Consider the following 17,349-nt stretch of genomic DNA (forward strand, 5'->3'; position numbering starts at 1 on the left):
CCACAGCCGGCAGCGCCCGCACCCAGCCACCGGCAACCAGACGCATGCGCGCCTCTCACGTGCGCTGACGCTAAGGAAGTGACGCACACGCGCTCGGCGCGCATGCGCCCTGTGCGGAGGCGGTGAGGCGCCCGCGGTGCCGAGCGGAGAGGTGGGTGCTGCGCCGGGACCGCGCGCTCCTCCCGTTCCTCCTCCGCGCGCCGGGGCCGCGGCCTGCCCGGCTCGGGCAGAGGCCGGGGGAAAGACGCCCTCCGCCCCCCAGCCCGTCCGTTTCCATCGCGGCCGGGCCTCGTCGCCAGCCGCGAGGGACAGCCTGCGGCCGGCGGTCCGATTCCGGCCCCGCCAGCTCCGGGCTTGGCCGTAGGGAGAGGTGGAGAAGGACGGGGACCTCGGTATAGGCGAGGGGTGGATGGGGTCCCTGGAGGGGAACTGGCCGGTGCGCGGCGTTGTCGCGGTACCCGCAGCCTGAACGAAGGGCCAAACCCGTTGCGGGCGTGTTCAGAGCTGATGGAAGAAAACCGTGAGCTGGGACTGAAATCCACGAGCTGCTGTGCTAGGAGGGGTTGCTGATGAAGCACACCTGCCTTGTTAATGTCTTCCTGCAAGCTAATAGCACTTGTTTCTCCCTGAAGTTGATGAAAAATACATCCTTTCAGAAGACAGTCTCACCCTGAAGGCTCCAAACAATACCAGCTCTAGGCTTGCCTTGGTAGGTCTGTCCGGTGTTAATTTCCTAGCAACTAAAATGCTTTATGTTCTATTTCAATGCTGAATTATCAAACTAAAGCTTACAGCCAGCTGTTCTCATCAGTGCTTTCACTGGTAAGTCTTATCCTGTTTCAGAAACTTGTATCTTGATTTTGGATATGTTAAGTTACATATGATTGTGTTACGTCATAGTCTTCTGGAGCATGACCATTTACACACAAGATTGAGTTCACTTTCTGGCAAAGAGACTACTGGATTACATATAGCTATCTTTAAGAAGTTTTGACCACTTCTTGCTTTTAATTGTGGAAGTTTGTGTGGAGAAGCCTTTGCAAGGAGGACTGGTGGGGGAGTAGACCAGTAGGTGTTTTGAAAGAAGAATTTCTCATAAAGCAGCATGCTTATTGTTTTGATTACTTTTATTTGGGCACAGTCTTTGTGAGAAACTTTGTGTGTGTGAATGTTCTCGTGATAACATGGTTCTTCTTTGTTGCCTTTGAGCAGAGAATGCCAACAGACAACAGCCACCTGCCAGACAGTATCCAAGAACAAGACCCCGTTACTACTTTAAGCAATAATTGCCAGCATAATGCTGAGGAATTGGGAATTGAACAAGAAAATGGCATTTGTAACAATGACCTGGATAATAGTATTAGAGTTCCCAACTCTGCCAGCCAGTCATCTGCTTCCATGGCTGCTCCTTTGGAGGTGCCCAGAAGAGGGCAACCCATTTTACAGATCAACAGGCAGCAGATTCAGTCCATTTCATATAGTGCACAGGCTGCTGAGCTCAAAGGTTTAGGAGTTGATGTCTATGACCAGGATGTATTGGAGCAAGGAGTTCTTCAGCAAGTAGATAATGCAATTAATGAAGCTAATAAAGCAACAAAAATAGCTGATGCGGAGAAAGAGTATCAGTCAGTGCTGGATGACTTAAGGTAAATTGTGTCCCTTCTTACTGTTCCTTTCTGTTACTGACTATCTAATGAGACTTGGTGTCTTGTGTTTTTAAAAGCTAGATGAAAAGATGTTTTGAAAGCACTAGATCACATGTAGTCGTCTGAGCCACCCACCTTTTAAAAAAGGCGAAAATATTTTTCACATCAGAGCAATGCTTCGTTGCTCTTATTTGACTAATTCAGTCATGCATCAAGGCAGTAGAAGACAGCGCGTCTCCTTTTTCTGCTTTGTCTCTTTCCTTACCAGGCAGTGGAGGACTGCAATATACTCTGTTATTCAAAGTTATAGTCAGAAAAAGTGCTGCTTCTGCAGTTCTGTGTGCTTCGTGGGGTTATCTGCTTCTGGTTATGTGCCTTCTGTAACATGGATGACTCCGTATCATGAGTGTGCTACAGCCAAAACAACCTTATCGCAAGTGCTTGTATGAAATATTTAATGACACCTTAAAATAATCAAATGCTTGATTAACATGGTGTATTAATAGTAGAAGACTGAGGGACAGGAGCCACAAATTTTTTGAGTTTTGATCTTAGATCTCCCTTTCTGTTTCTAGTCTTGTTGTGCAGTTACTATGTGAACTGCTGCAGGTAAATAATTCTACATGTGCACTGTATTGCATTAATGTTGGGATTTAGTGCTCGAGAGGGCTGTAGGCTGCCAGTACCTGTGTGAACTCTCACCTAGCTCTCATTATGCATAAGCTTAATTTTATATGAACTTCATTAATTTTCCAGTTCGGATGTGGAGATGTGACATCAAGCAACTTTGCAAAACTGGAACCTAATTTCAGATGTCACGTAGCAGAGGGAGGTAGTGAGTAAGATGGTCATTGAGAGGAAGAATGGAGCAGCGTAACCATTGCAATTAGATTATGCAGTTATTGAGTGGTGAATGGCACTGTCAATTAGTTGATATTTTCCTGTTTTTCAAGAAGCATCCTATGATTTTTCTCACCTCTCTATTTTCACCTTCCACTTAAATTTGTAAAATGAGGGGATTCAAATGGTTTCTGCAGACCTGTAGAACCTCCTCTGTGTAAGACGTAATCTGCAAATCTGAAAGTTGATTTTGGAGAAAATTAGCAGAGATATAGCTGGCTTGTTGAGCAGAGAGACTAACAAAAGTAAAGACATGCGAGTAGAGCATGATAGAGTTGGTTAGAGTCCTGTAACACGGTGGATGCATGAGTAGAGGTAAAATCAGGCAAGAAGTGGTTTTTGAGTAGTTACAACAGAGTTCACAGTAGAAGCTGAATGATTCTATAATATACACAGAAATTTAAGCAGAAGAAGGAGAATAAAAAATGTTTGGAGTTAAATCCTGCAGTCCTGTTAAATAAAGCTTTGTGGAAGAGGACAATAGCGGTATGTGCTGAGATCCCCCCTAGTGCCAAGGAAGCAAACCAATATAGGAGGCATGCAAGAGGATGGTGTACTTTAACAAAACAGCAGACTGAGAAAGGGGAGGGGATGGTTCCAAAGTGTTGAATGAAGAAGTGAGAGTGGCAGTGATAGCTGGAGAGCTGGTAGAATAGTCTTCTAGGAGAACAGTGGTGGAATCCAGATTAGAGCTGCATGTGGCCCAACGGTTTCCTCCCTGACAGCTGCAGACTTATGTAGTGCTTTTCTTCGTGTGTGAGGGGAGTAATGACTGCTTTGCAGATGCTGTAAAGAGTTTTCTGTGACATTTTTCATAATGCTTTGAGATGCTAATTTGTATATCCTTATGAAATATTCTATTTGAAGCAACAAAGCTAGATTTGTTGCTTCTGATGGTGGGGCTGTGCCTCCTCTCTTGCAAATGAATTCAGCAGCAAAAACAGCTGATACTAGGTTATAGTATGTGGTTCAACCTGAATTTTGTATTGTATGTGGAAACATGAAAAAAAGCTAGTTCATGAGTAAGGAAAGTTTAATGTTCATGTGCTGTTAATTCTTTGAGCTAGTCAGTCTTCCTGAAACTGTGTTTGTATCTTGTGATCTACTCTTTGTGTAGAAGAGACATTATAAAGGTCAAAGAAATAGACTTCCTTATATAATGGCATCAAACTATTAAAATAGTTTTAGAAGATGAAAACATGGGATTTCCCATTTAGATTTTTTGTTTTGCATTTTCTTTACCTTGAATAATAAAAGCAACCAGTATCACTTGCTTATTACCATCACCAGACTTGTAACTTTTGAGTACTAAATATTGCAGTGATTTCTTCAGTTTTCTTGCCTTTGGAATTTTAGTATTAGTAAAATTTTGTTTAAAATTATTTTATGATGTACAACTTTTTAAAGTGTTTAGTATTTCCAATGTTGTTTAAAGATGTTTATTTAGAAACTTACCTTTAGACCTTTTTACATCTTGCCTTAAAACTCCTGGGATTTCTAAATTGTTTGAACCAAGAATGTGCTATTTTTCTTTCTAGAGCTGACTAGTAAATTGCAATCTTCTTGTTTTTTCAGATCATGTACAACTTCTCTGAAACAAATAAATAAAATTATTGAGCAACTTTCACCTCAAGCTGCTGACAACAAAGATATAAATAGAAAACTAGATTCTGTAAAACGGCAAAAATACAACAAGGTGATTGGATTACATTAATTTTCTGCTGACAGTACCTAGCTTGTACTTTGGCTTAAGGTTTGGGTTATTTTTTTTTAATTTATTCTAAGTTTCAGAATAAGCTGTAAAACTAAAACTCTGGGACCTACTTGAAGACTGATTTGCATTAATTTAATTAAATCTCCCTAGTAGTATTTGGAGAGTTAGCAAAGCATTGTTAAGGCATGGTTCAATAGTTGACCTAAATCTCAGCTCTCTTGGTCTTCATTCCCTACCTCCCTTTCTTTAATCAATCCTCTTTCATTGTCTGTGTCTTTCTTGTGTCAGTACATATCATTCCCTTCTGTGAGCCGTTTAGCTCATTGATTTGGCAGAAACTGCTCCAGCTTTTTTCTACCAGAGCAGCAAGTTAAAGGAGCTTGTAGAGCAGTCTAGCAGGCGTCAAGGTAATGTAAACAATAGACCTATACAGCTGTGCATAGGAAGGAGATTTGAGAAGAGGGAAATTTCTCCTGGTCAGGAATGTATCACTTTGATCAGCTCACTGTCTGATGGAAATGTACCCTAATAATTTCTATAATGATAAAACTGTCTGAAAAACTTACTGTCCTTTGCCCTCAAACACTTCTTCCCAGTCTCATGCCATTTGCCACTGACTCATTCAGTTTTCTAACCCTGATCATTTCAGTAACTTGGCTAACACTGTGCTCACAATTTGGCTGATTCGAGTGAAGGGGACTGTACTGAACAGTAGCACTGGACTAGGAATAGGTAGCTGGAAGTAGTGGGAAGAAATGCATTAAACCAGACTTACCACTAAAGAGTGATCATGTAATTGGACACTATATTTTTTTTTTCATTTTACTTGAAGCAATTTACTCAAGTGTTAGTTGCAGAGGAAGTTCGGATCTCCATGTGAGTTCATCATTAGCCATCTCTAACAGTCCCTGAAGTGTAAGAATAAATCCCTGTATGAAAACTATAATTTGTAAAAGTGATCCTAATAACCTCAGGAGTGCTTTAGAGTCTGGAGGCAGGCAGTGTATTTAAGGCTGGTCTTGAGCTCCTTTTGCGTGGAGAAGTGCCTTTTAGTACTCTTCCTTTTGTAGTATTTAAAAAAAAATGGTTGAAGACTGAATTCTTCCATTATTGAGACAAATGGGAAATTAATGACTGGTGCAAGACAGCTATTTCCTTACAGCAGTCATACAGGGAGTGTTTTATTATATAAAGTACTCTGGTAGCAAGGATAATAGTGCATACACAGGAGATAATGTATTGTACCATACATCAATATACTTACCCTTTGTGGTTTGAAAAGTGCTATATGAAGACATGGGCAGACTCGTGAACTGTTCTTCACCAGAAAGAAATTAAAAATTGCTCATTTTGCCATGAACTTGATTTTTACTGAAGTATGTGCCTCTCTAGGTAAGGAAATGTTTCCAGAGAATGGAATTACAAATGTGGAAAGTTACGTTACCTATGTCTTTGTTTTACTGATGGGAATTTCTGGTTTCATAAATGAAAGTTAGCAACACCAAGGAGTCACAATGTCACTAGTAAATATACAGTTGAGGATATTACAGTCAGATAAAAGGTGTAACAGAAGAGCTAGCACTGAATTATTTTCATAGCAGTGATGAACCGTACTTGTTACAGCATTTGTAATGTTGATTTTTTTCACTTACTTTTTTAAAGTCCTTTCACTTTGTAGTTTTTGCTGCTAAATTAGCTGTGACCACTCCTGAATTAACTGTGTACAAACGTGTTACAATGACAGACTGATTTACAATTTCAGTTTCTTTCTAACAAAACATTCCAAAACTTCTGGGATGATAAATAAATCTTATTAAATCTTTTAGATGTTTTTAGTGGCTTATTAACCATTAACCCAGTCTTGCAAATCATGAACAAAATCTTTTGATGTTCTCTGTGAACCTCACTAGTCTGCTTGATGGGCTTACTTCAGTAGAATCAGCATGTTTGTAAAGTGACCTCAAAAGATGTGCATAAAAATGCATAATGTGCACATGAAATTTGTGTGTATAAATGATCTGATCTTACTGTATACATATTGTAAGATGATTGTACACAGGAAATTGTGTGTGTTCTGTGGGTTGAAGCCCTACAGATACTGTGGTGATACTTCTTTTGTTTAAAAAGTGGTACTATGAATATTTGAATATGAGATTCTGGTGGGAAATACCGCAAATACAGTAATTTAAGTCTTGTTTAAAAGGAGAGCGAGTTTATGAACCAGATTAAAAATTAAATTATGTATCTACTTGTCATTCCAGGAGCAACAGCTAAAGAAGATCAAAGCAAAACAAAAACGTCTCCAAACAATTCTTGGTGGAACAGAGATTCTTGATAGAGTAAATGAGATTGAATTTGAGGAAGATGAAGGTATGGGAGATGGCTGAAAGTTCTGTTCTACTTTGATGTAATGCCTTTGTTTGAAGCTAGTTTGCAAGATCTTTGCCAATAAGGAAATAAATTTCAGTGGTTTGCTTTCAAAGAGAGAGTTAAGAACACTTATTTTCTGCACCTGCGTAATTGCAGATCTTGTCATATTCATGTGGGAAGTTTTAAAAAATGGATGTTAATCCGTGTTCAGCTCAGTAGGGATGGCTGAGGCACATTAGAGTATTGGGCTTAATAAATTGGAAATCCTAACATTTTTTCCACAGCTAATTTGATAAAGATGACTAACATCATGATTGAATTACATTTTATATGCTGGATGCTATCTATCAGCATTAACAAAATTGGTTTTTTTTACTGTTGGGAAGTATCACTAGAAGTAGAAGGGGCAAGTGCTTCTCTTTTTTCAGGCTGCACTGTGATTTAAAAAAAATTAAAATAAGGCTTCTTCCAAAGTACTGTATTTGTTCTCTGAGTTTCACTAACTGTTCATTCTCACTGCTTGGATTTTTTAACTCCAGCTTGAGTGTGTCTTGGCCACAGTCACTAATCTGCAGTATTCTGCAGGGCATGGTTGGACTGCAGTGACATCTGCACATCACCTTTGGTTTATATTGTTGCTTGCAGAGATGTAAACTCTTTGTCCATTGCAGATGTGGCTGGAGTGAATTCCAGATCTCACAGAGCTCATGCTTATCTCCTAGTTCAACAAAACTTACAGGAATCAAAACTTCAGTAAACTTTTCTTAACAGAAAAGCGTCTTTAATCCTTTTTCTTTGAATGGGTTCATGCAGTAAAACTCAGGCACCCAGTGTGATGAAATCTAACCAGGAAGTGAATGGAGCCCAAGGCAAAAAAAAAAATGGAGTTGAGCAGTTCTAGTAGTTTTGAGAACCTGAGGTGGTGGAGAGGAGTTTCCTGCCTGATGCATCATCGTTACTTGTTAAACATGTTTTAGTGATAAATACAGTGCTTTAAATGGAATCATACACAGTAGCATGCTGTGCTGGCAATTCTGGTACAGCTATTTTGAAATTTTGGACCCTAACAATAGATTTCAGGCTGAAATTCCCATTCAGCTTCCTGAATTCAAGAGCTTTTCTCTCTCTTTGGTTTCTAACACTAATTATAGTTTGTGTTAATATGTGTAGTAACTGTCTATGCAGTTTAGCTGAAGTGCTCTTTTATGGCGACATGCTGTGCAGCCGATATGACTTTTAAAGTCATAATCTTGATATTAGTATTGTAGAGTATGAAGGTGGGTTTTGTTTTCTTTTTTTTTTTTTTTAACCATGGGGGAAGACAGGCTCTTAAGTGTTTTGTAAGATTTGTGTCTGTCCTGGTATGGTAATGGAAACATCAAATTTCAAGCTTATGAGTAGGACTGAAATTTCTATATGAAATAGAAACAGTGTTGCTACATGTGGGAACACAGTGGTTTCTTGCGCTGAACATGGTGACCTGGGTTGAATTGACAGCATAGGGAGCACGTTAGTGTTCATGTGCCATGGAGGACTGTAATTTTATGGTAGTTCTTGCTGCTGTGTATCGTTCCAGAAATGTTCGCTTTTTGGTAGTATGTGTAACGTTTCCTATATGAAGTTTGAGAAGTAGTTTGAAGTAGAAGTTACAGTCTGACTTTTTTGGCTTTCTGTTTTGTTGGATTTTGCCTTTTTTGAATTTCCAGTATTATGTGGCGATAATTGGGACTTTTAAGTTGTATATAAAAGCTTAACTGAATGCAACTAAGGCTTGAGGAGAAAAAAAGAAAACAAAACACCCTTTTTCCTGTGTTTGAGTTATTCAGAAGGTGTTAACGACATGCTGGATGCTCTGATTTTTCTTCCAGAACCTGGTCCTTCATGTCTTGGCAGTATGCTTATGCCTGTTCAGGAAACAGAGTGGGAAGAGCTTATTCGTACTGGCCAGATGACTCCATTTGGAACTAAAATACCTCAGAAGCCAGAGAGGAAGACACGACGATTAATGCTAAATGAAGCATCTGATTTTGAGAAGTACTTAGCAGACCAAGCTAAGCTGTCATCTGAAAGAAAGAAGTTATCCCTTCGCAAAGGAGCAAAGAAGAAAGCACAAGCCCAAAATGTTCAGCGCGTAGCTCCAGCATCTGCTACAAAGGAAAAAGGGGGTAAAGTCCTGTCAAAAACAGATAAACGCTTAAAAAAACACATGAGAAAACTTCAGAAGCATGCCCTTCAGATTCAGTCAAAGGCAAAGATTCCAAAAGAAAAGAAATATCTTGAGGCTAAGAAGTGCGGGCGTGAACAGAAGGATGATAGTGGAGAGTCTGAGTATGTACCTGATGAAGAGCTCTTTGATCCAGAAGCAGCAGAAGTGGAGGAAGAGCAGACATCATCTTATGCTGAGAATGATTCTGATTATGAACTCAGGAATTTGTCAAAAAAAAGAAAACATTTGGTGAAGAGAGATTTTAAAGAGGCTGAAGATGATGCTGACTTCTTTCCAAGCTCTGAGGAAGATGAGCGTACACTGTGTAAGCGCAAAGTAAAGAGATGGAGAGATGATGGAGATGAAGACTTGTATAAACAGAGACTAAGGTTAGTCCTAGACATTTTTATTAGTAACACTAGCAAATGATGTTGAATGTGCAAAGGGAAATGTCTGTAATACCTTGCTAGGAATTGAAGTAAGGAAAATGAGCCAGTTGGAATGATCATAGCTTTCCAAAAGGAATCAGACATACTTTTAATCAGAAGGACTTTGCTGTTAATTTTTTTTGATTGTTACAGGTCCTTCAGTAGTGAGCTATTTGTGTATGAGTGTGTGTTCATGGTTTGCAGAACTGTGAATGTGCCCAAAATCAAGTATATACAAAACAACATATTACTTGGCAGCTTTATACTGTGTACAGCTTTTGTCTGTAGAACATATACCTGCCTTTCAAAAAAAAAACCAAACAACCAACCAAACAAAAAAAACCCCCACAACTTATTACTTGGCAACTTCATACTGTGTACAGCTTTTGTCTGTAGGTCACATACCTGCCTTTCAAAAAAGGGATGGCACTTTGCCACTGAGAGAGAAATCTTTGGTTTGGGATGGGGTGAGGTACTTCGTTTTCAGCTTTACATAATGAACTGCTAGTCATGAAGAATTAATTTTAATAAATGATAGTTACATACGATTTTTGTAGAATCTGTTAGCTTATTGAAATCTGAGGCAATTACATGTAGTTTATATTGCGAACAGCTTTATTTGAAGATCAATATTAAAAGGATCTTTTGAATTTAAACTTGTAAAACATGTATACTGGAAAGGACAATATATAATTTCATTATTAACATATATTTCTTGTGTAACTTATATTAGAAGACATAAGTAATGAAGACTGGACATTTACACTGTTGTTAGCCAAGTCTAAAAAGAGCTGCTCTGTTTGACAGTGATTTTACTCTCTCTGTTCCTGATGAGAGTGAGGGTAAAAACATCCTTACCTAAAGAGATACTGACAATGATGGTAGCAGAGGTGTTTTCAGTTGCTATGATGACCTCAGGTTGTAAACTGAGAATGGTTTCCAAGGAGAATCAACACCTTCTGTTAAATAAACTAGTATGTTAGGTCAGGGAATACAGCTAAGAACACAAGTTATTTTTGAAAATGGCAGCTGAAACACCTTGTATTAATCGATGATTTATGAAACTTGTATAACCTGTTTGTTGATCATTTCTCTGTAGCTACAGTGTGCTGTTGAGATGTTTTCTCTACTGATAGTATAGCTGTTGAGCTCCTAACAATAAGACCAAGCAATGTTTGTGTTTTCACAACTGCCTGCAAAACATTTTGAAGGGGCAATGATGTGGCATGTAATTTATTAAGCAGTTAAAATGCTAACTAGACGTGTCAATGAAGTTAAGAGAGGTTCCTGCACATGCTGCGAGTCAGAAGTTCAAGGTCACTAAAATAGTTTTGTTTGTTTTAGTTGTTCTCTGACTACTGGCATGTTGTCTCTTTTCTAGTGTAAGTGTTGAGCTTCATGTAATGGAACTTCAGCTTGTTGATAGCATGCTTACTTATAATTAATTACCTTTATGTGCTTCAAGTAGTTTTATAGTCCTCTAGAAAATCATGGATTCCAACTTGAAAACAGCTGCTCTAGAGTGAAAGGAAGAATAGATACTAGGGCTGTCAGTGAAGGGTGAGTGATGTACTGATAAGGCCTCGCATAGGAACTTGGTTAATGCATGGGAGACTAGAATTTTATACTTGTATGGAAATATAAAATCTTAACGGATTTTATGTTTACATCTGAAGCTTTATCAGAGAAGGGGTCAAGAAGTAGAGGTATAAACGCCATCTCTTCCTGCGGTAAGAGCCTAAGTTGCTGTGGAGGAAGAGGTATCTTTTGATAGCAGAGGTACTCACTGTTACACAATTACTGGTAACAAAACCTCAAGTAGGAAGAGCCCAACTTCACTTTCGCATCCCAGGTTACAAAGGGAGATCAGGAGCTGCTATGAGGCAATAGGTTTGCAATCCCAGGATGCTGCTTTTCAAAGTTAAAGCATAGTTTATTGCTCTTGAATAGAGGATTTTGGCAAGAGGCTAATCTGAACAATGTCCAAAGGGTCAAAAAGAAATAAGGTTTTTTTATTGGATGCATTAACAAAAATTAATTGTACTTAGTTGGTAAAATATATACTGTTTTATTGAATTAAACTGTACTCTTCACATTTAAATTAGACCAATATTAAATCATTTTTAATTCAATGTTTTCATCAAGAGTAATTTATTTTGATTGAAAGTTTTAATATGACTCAGTTTAAATTCATTCAAACACGTTTTTTAATAATGTTAAGATTGTGGCAATTTATCCTTAGCAAAGTCATATCATAGACTGCATTTCTTTTGGTTACTAAAGTTACAATAAAAGCCTAAATGAATTTTAGAAATATCAATAACTGTAATTGCTACCAAAACACTACATCTCTTAAAAATTTCATAGCTACAGTTATTGTGGCTGTTAAGCTGCAGCTGTCCACATTGATGTTTTTATGCTGACACCCCCAGGTAATCTTCATTATGGGAAATGCCATGAGAAAATAAAATGTAGTGAATTAAGAAACATATTAAGAATGCTATACAAATGCTGTCATTTGCTTACATTTATGTCTTGTTTCATGTCAGTTTTACTTTTGAATGCAAACAAATGGGTGAGATTATGGTATACTTTACTCCTGAGAGAGGCAGGGGAAAATCCTGTAGGATTACTTTAGTCTTCTGAACATCTAGTCTTGTGCTTGGTGCCGAATACAGTCCTACACTCTTAAAGATTGAAAATGAGTTTCCTTTACATTAAAACTTTTTAGAGATGGGACTTGAAGAGATTGGTCTGTGTCAAGGGGAAAATACAATGATGTTGTTAAAGCATGATAATTAGCTAACTGCAGGACTGCAAAGCATCTCTAGAACAAGAGACTTTTCAGAGTAGGAGCTGGTGTTATTGGCAGTAAACAGGGCAGGTGGGAGAGCACCCGGCTCTTTCCTTCCCTTCCCGTCTAAAGGCTGCTTGCAGCGGTTGGCCTAGTCACTCAGAGCAAGATGTGATCAGTAGAACGTGAAAAAGTAAAAGTTAGCTATATACAGTTCAGCTCACGCTCTCTGTAATTTCAGTTCTTTTCCCTTGCATGGGTCTTGCCTTTCTCTAGTTACCATTACTGGAGTCATCACAGAATGTTAGGGATTGGAGTGTTGCTGTGCAGATGCACAGGGGAAAAATGTTCTGTTCTGAAGAGGTTGACAGCTAAGGTGAACCATAGCTTGTAAGAATAATGAACAGTTGCAAGGAACTATCAGGGTTATGGAGAGTAAGGTACTGTAAGTCAGCTAAAAGGTAAGTTTAAGATTCAGTGAAAAGTAGCTAGGATGGTGCTTAAGGTCTCAGAGATTTGCTCCCTGTCAAAAGGTATGTTATTAGTTTATGTTTTGTCATACTCAACAGTGACCGTCTTGGTCTAGAAGTATTCAAAATTGGCACTGTTGAAACCTTAACCTGTTGCCTCCTGCCTGGTGGAATTGTCAGGTCACAGCAGAGCCAGTTTCTTCTAATACTATAGAGTGGGTGAAAATGCACCTGTTTTCAGCTTCTTTTATCTAGGATCACAAATAAAAGTAACCTTGTATGCAGATTAAAGGCATAGGAAATAAACCTTTTCTGTGTTCTCAACAAGAAAACTGCTGCATGGTTTTCTTGTATTATTCTCTAGACTTTGCAGATAAGGAAACTGGAACTTACCGAGATTATTTTTTGCATATTAATCAAAGTTTTCCTTTGCATGTATTAAAATGCAAAGCATAAGTATAACCAAGTGATTTTACTGCTTATAATATGTTACATTATTGACATCACTAATGCAGTATCTGCATAAAGTAATAGCTTGGAGTAAAAAAAAAAAACAAAAATTAAAAATAAATTAGCAGTCTTATGGTCACTTCCCACAGCAGTTGTCAGTATGTGTCTGCCTGCTGCTTCAAGGAAGGAATTACATGTCATGTTATGGGAGATAAGTGCCATGTATGTGTTTTCTTGTGTATTCTGTATAGTTAGTGAAGTACAGTTGTCTGAATTCTTCAGGTGCTGCCAAGTGCTCAGAGGCAAGGCTGGGAAGGTTGCTTCTTTCCATGTCTCCCAAGTGACATCCAAGCAACTGAGTAGCTGGAAGTTGTGGCTATCAGTGCACAAAGCAGATGATAGAATCAAACCAAAACATAAAATTTGTTTTAAAATAAGCTGTTTTTCTCAAATCAGATGAGTTTTCATATGCTAGAGCTCTTTGAAGTATCCGAGTCACTTAATCTCTTGATGTTTCAGAGTTATAAATTAAAAAAGGATTAAATATTACCTTTCCTGAAAGATACTTTCTTAGAGCATCCTAACTGCTCTTTAAAATGACAAAGCAAGACGCAAATGAAGATATATTTTGACTCACTTGCTGAGTACACCTTTCATTCTAAGCTCAAGTGTGTAGTTGCCTGCATCGGTCTTAATTTACTTATGGAGACTTGTGGTACTAACTGTATGTGTTTCATCTGTTAGGATGTACCAATTAAATTCACCCATATAGACCATAAAAAGTTAGATCAGAAAAGTAATGCTGAATGCTTCAATTTAGCAAATTAGAATAATCTATAAGGGATTCTTAGCTGTCTAAAATAGAAAACATATTGTGCTTCACAAATGCAAACTATATTAAACACTCAGCTTGGTTCCTGACTGTGTTTTTTTTAAAAAAAAAAAAATCAAATTGTGCTCATTACTGTTTTGGATGCAGAATTTCTTTCTAGGGTATTGCAATAAGTGGGAAGTGGGCTTAGTATCTGAATACATTCTTATATTAAGAAAGATTTAATTGTATGATATATGGCTTTCATACTGCACTTCCAGGATAAAATTTTATTTATGTCAGTGACCATGGACAATGTAAATTAGATTTCTCAAAGGTCATGCTTTTATTTTCAAGAGACTTTGGTGATATATTAAAACCTGTATTTTATGATTGTTTAGGCATGCTAATGATGTTTAACTGAGGTGCATAAGGAATGTATTGACCAAACAGTCAATATGTTACTGCGTAGTTAAAGTCAAATATGAGCTACTGCTATTTCTCCCTCTGAAGTTTGACTTTTGGGGAAGGGTACAAGACCAGGCTGACCAACTGACTGATCTGGTCTAGCAAATAGTGTTTGTCCTCCCATTGCTTCACCCATTTAGATATTTACACTCTTTTTAAAGAATATAATGAAGTTTTAGTGTAGAATATCTTAATACAGTATCTTACATTGAGTTCACAGCCTTTCAAAAACTGAGAAGCTTGTTCAGACTTTGAAGGTTGTTCGTGGTAACAACAAATTGCTGCTTTTTCTTTAAACTCAGAATTGAGGGGAAAAAAAAACTCCAGACCTTTGGAAGAGATGTAGTACCAGAGCCTCCAGTACTACAGGTTGTGTAATTATACACTTCAGTAAAGTAACAGCTACAGTGTGTATAAAAGAAAATTTTCTTCAGGAAAATTGTGGGATTTATTAGTTCACATTCTAGACATACATATTTTCTAGGTATCTGATAATTTTAATTCCCAACATTGATCACATTTCTTGCAGAAAATATGGTAATTATCTTAAGGTGAAGTGCCTAAATTCCTGGACATCTACGAGCTAATCTCAGAAACGTTTCTTGGTTGTTTCTGGATCACTTTTTCTAATGTACACTAGAGGGCAATCTCTCTCTTCCCAGGGGAGACTGGTGCTCCAGTGTTGGATTCATATTGGAATGTACAATTAGAAGCAACCTTTTTACAAATTATTACCCTGCTTGAGTTTAATATGGATTTTTTGTCTAGCTGTCATTTCGGCAGCTTTGTAATCTACAACTGTTTTGATTTTAGTGTGGTAGATAGGAGTTTTCTTCTTTGGTTTGAGTCTTGTCATAACGCAGTCAGATGAAATAAGTTCTGACATGTCTCAGTTCCAGTAACAACACAGTCTGAAGCAATGACTGTCAGCATTTGTCAATTTGAATTGTTCGTCTTTTTCTGGAACTCACAATAATAATTGACTATCTATGCACAACACTGGAGTACTGAAAAAAATAAATGCATTTTTATGCTATGTCTCTAGAATGTATCATATCTGCCTGCGGGACTCCAGAGCATGAATATTATTTTCCGAAATCAAACATTTAACAAATTCCTAGTCTAAGATAAATATTTCCATTCCTATGTTAGGATAGATATATAAAAGTATCTATCTGTGGGGAAAACTTTTGACACTTTATATATTTTTAGTGAGTTCTTTTTTTAATAGTTAACTGGGTACATGATTTCATATAATGAAATAAGAACAATCCGATGATAAACATTAGCAACTCATCAGTTTTCAATCAGAAAACAGAAGACGATCTTTGTCCATCTTGCTTATTTCCCTTGCAGATACTGCTTTTTCTCTCCATCGTGATTTTTACTTCTGAAGACTTCCTGACTTAAGTGATCAAAATATAGTCCAGTAAAGCTGGCTCTCTAAACTTGTCCAGCATTGTGTTTTCTTAGTTTTTCAGTGCAATCATTTTTGGCAGTTATTGTAACTTGTGTGTATTTGGAGATGGTGATGTTTATTTTCACTGAATAAAACAATACCACAGTTCCAAGTTTGACTGGTTCCATAAAGGCAAGCTGTAAGTATTTTCTCAAAAGATTCTGATGAAAAGCTGATCTAGAAACCTGCCATGAGAAAGGATATATGATTGTGTTGTTTATATATGAAGTGTTGAACTTCTTCCCTGTTCTCTTGTTCCTAACCCAATTTTTTTAAAACAAATTTGCCAGACACACAGAAACCTTTAAGTGGAAGTTTCAACTAGTTTCACTGAATTGGTCAGGAAGACAAGAGAAACTCTATTAATGCTGCCACTGGAGAAAACACAGCTTGAGCTTAAGTCTTGTTACGAGTTCACAGTTTCCATGGAACATGATTTTGAATGACCTAGCAGCAAGAAGAGTCTCTTTTAGTGTTTTCAGCTTATTTCATACCAGACAATGCAGCATAGCATCCTTAGGAAGACAGGCAGCATTGGGTTAATTACCCCCAGAACTGCTTATGTAGTTAAAACACACAGGGTGAACACTAGACCTTCATTGCCTGTTTGTTGTTGGTTTTTTTTTTCCCCATTCACTAATGTGTTCAAGATGGAAAACTTTACTCAAATTTAATTTAAAACAGTTTTAGCTGAGAGGATTTTTTCTGTAGTGGAGAAGGCACTGCTCGTATCAGACTGGAAGGAGTTATGGTACTGTACGTGACGTTGTGCCAGTCATGTCTGCTTTTGACATAACTGAGCTAGACAGCAGTATGGCTGAAGTCTTAAAGACTTGGAGGAATGCTTGAAATGTTTTATAGTGTCTTTTGGTTCATTTGCCAGGTTAAAAGTGCAAAATGTCAGCAAAAATCCCTGCAGACCTTTGGAAGAGAGGTAGTACTAAAGCCTCTAGTACACTCAGCTGTCTTGCAGGCAGTTGTTTGAGAGAAATTTTAATGGTGACTTTTATCTCCCTCCTTTTGGCTAGTCAGGATATAAATCAAGGTAATGAAACTCTTTAAGTTATGTTTCCTTAGACGATGATATTTTCAACTTTGGGCCAAAAATTAACTAACATTTTTATGATTATGCTTTTTCCTGACATGAATAAAATTGGACTAGTAGGTTTGAAAACATAAGGCACTTAGCCCATAAGCTTAAAGTGCGCTGGATTGTGCATAGCAAGGCTGGAAATAAAATACAGTTTGCATATCAACCTCTACATGCACTTTGTATTTGAATGCTTGAAAGCAATGCAGAGCTTTACAGAAAAATCAGCATAAATAACTTCTAAAAGAAAAAAAAAAAGACAGAAAATGTGAATTTCCTCAGATTTTTAAGTAGTTCAGAAATTCTTTTTCCAAGAATATGAAGTGTGATTTAGGGAAGGAGGATTAGGACTTCTGTTTTGGTTTTTAGAACTGTTAATCCATTATCCTGCCTTTCGTTTTGCTGCTACAGAGGCAGCCTAAGCTAACAAGAAGCTGTTTGTGTAATAGGTAAATGGTAGAATGTTACCAAGAGGGAAATGGACTGTTCACTCACCTGTAATGTTTGTCATTCGGAAACTGCAGGTGTACTGGAAAGCTGTCG

At 37.8% G+C, this 17,349-nt stretch overlaps 1 protein-coding gene across 2 annotated transcripts in view; it reads left to right on the top strand.

The window, feature by feature from the left end:
• Positions 1-396: 396 nt before the first annotated feature.
• ERCC6 (ERCC excision repair 6, chromatin remodeling factor) overlaps positions 397-17,349 on the top strand; it is a 45,536-nt gene continuing 28,583 nt past the window's right edge. The window contains exons 1-5 of one of the 2 annotated variants that reach the window (XM_009981240.2): positions 397-709; positions 1,213-1,646; positions 4,122-4,242; positions 6,522-6,630; positions 8,499-9,225. In XM_009981240.2, the coding sequence (XP_009979542.1) occupies positions 1,216-1,646; positions 4,122-4,242; positions 6,522-6,630; positions 8,499-9,225 (1,388 nt within the window). In that variant the 5' untranslated portion in view covers positions 397-709; positions 1,213-1,215. The other variant, XM_086616485.1, reaches the window with a different exon arrangement.

The sequence above is a fragment of the Tauraco erythrolophus genome, chromosome 9 (assembly GCF_009769465.1).
Source record: "Tauraco erythrolophus isolate bTauEry1 chromosome 9, bTauEry1.pri, whole genome shotgun sequence".
Taxonomy (NCBI): domain Eukaryota; kingdom Metazoa; phylum Chordata; class Aves; order Musophagiformes; family Musophagidae; genus Tauraco; species Tauraco erythrolophus.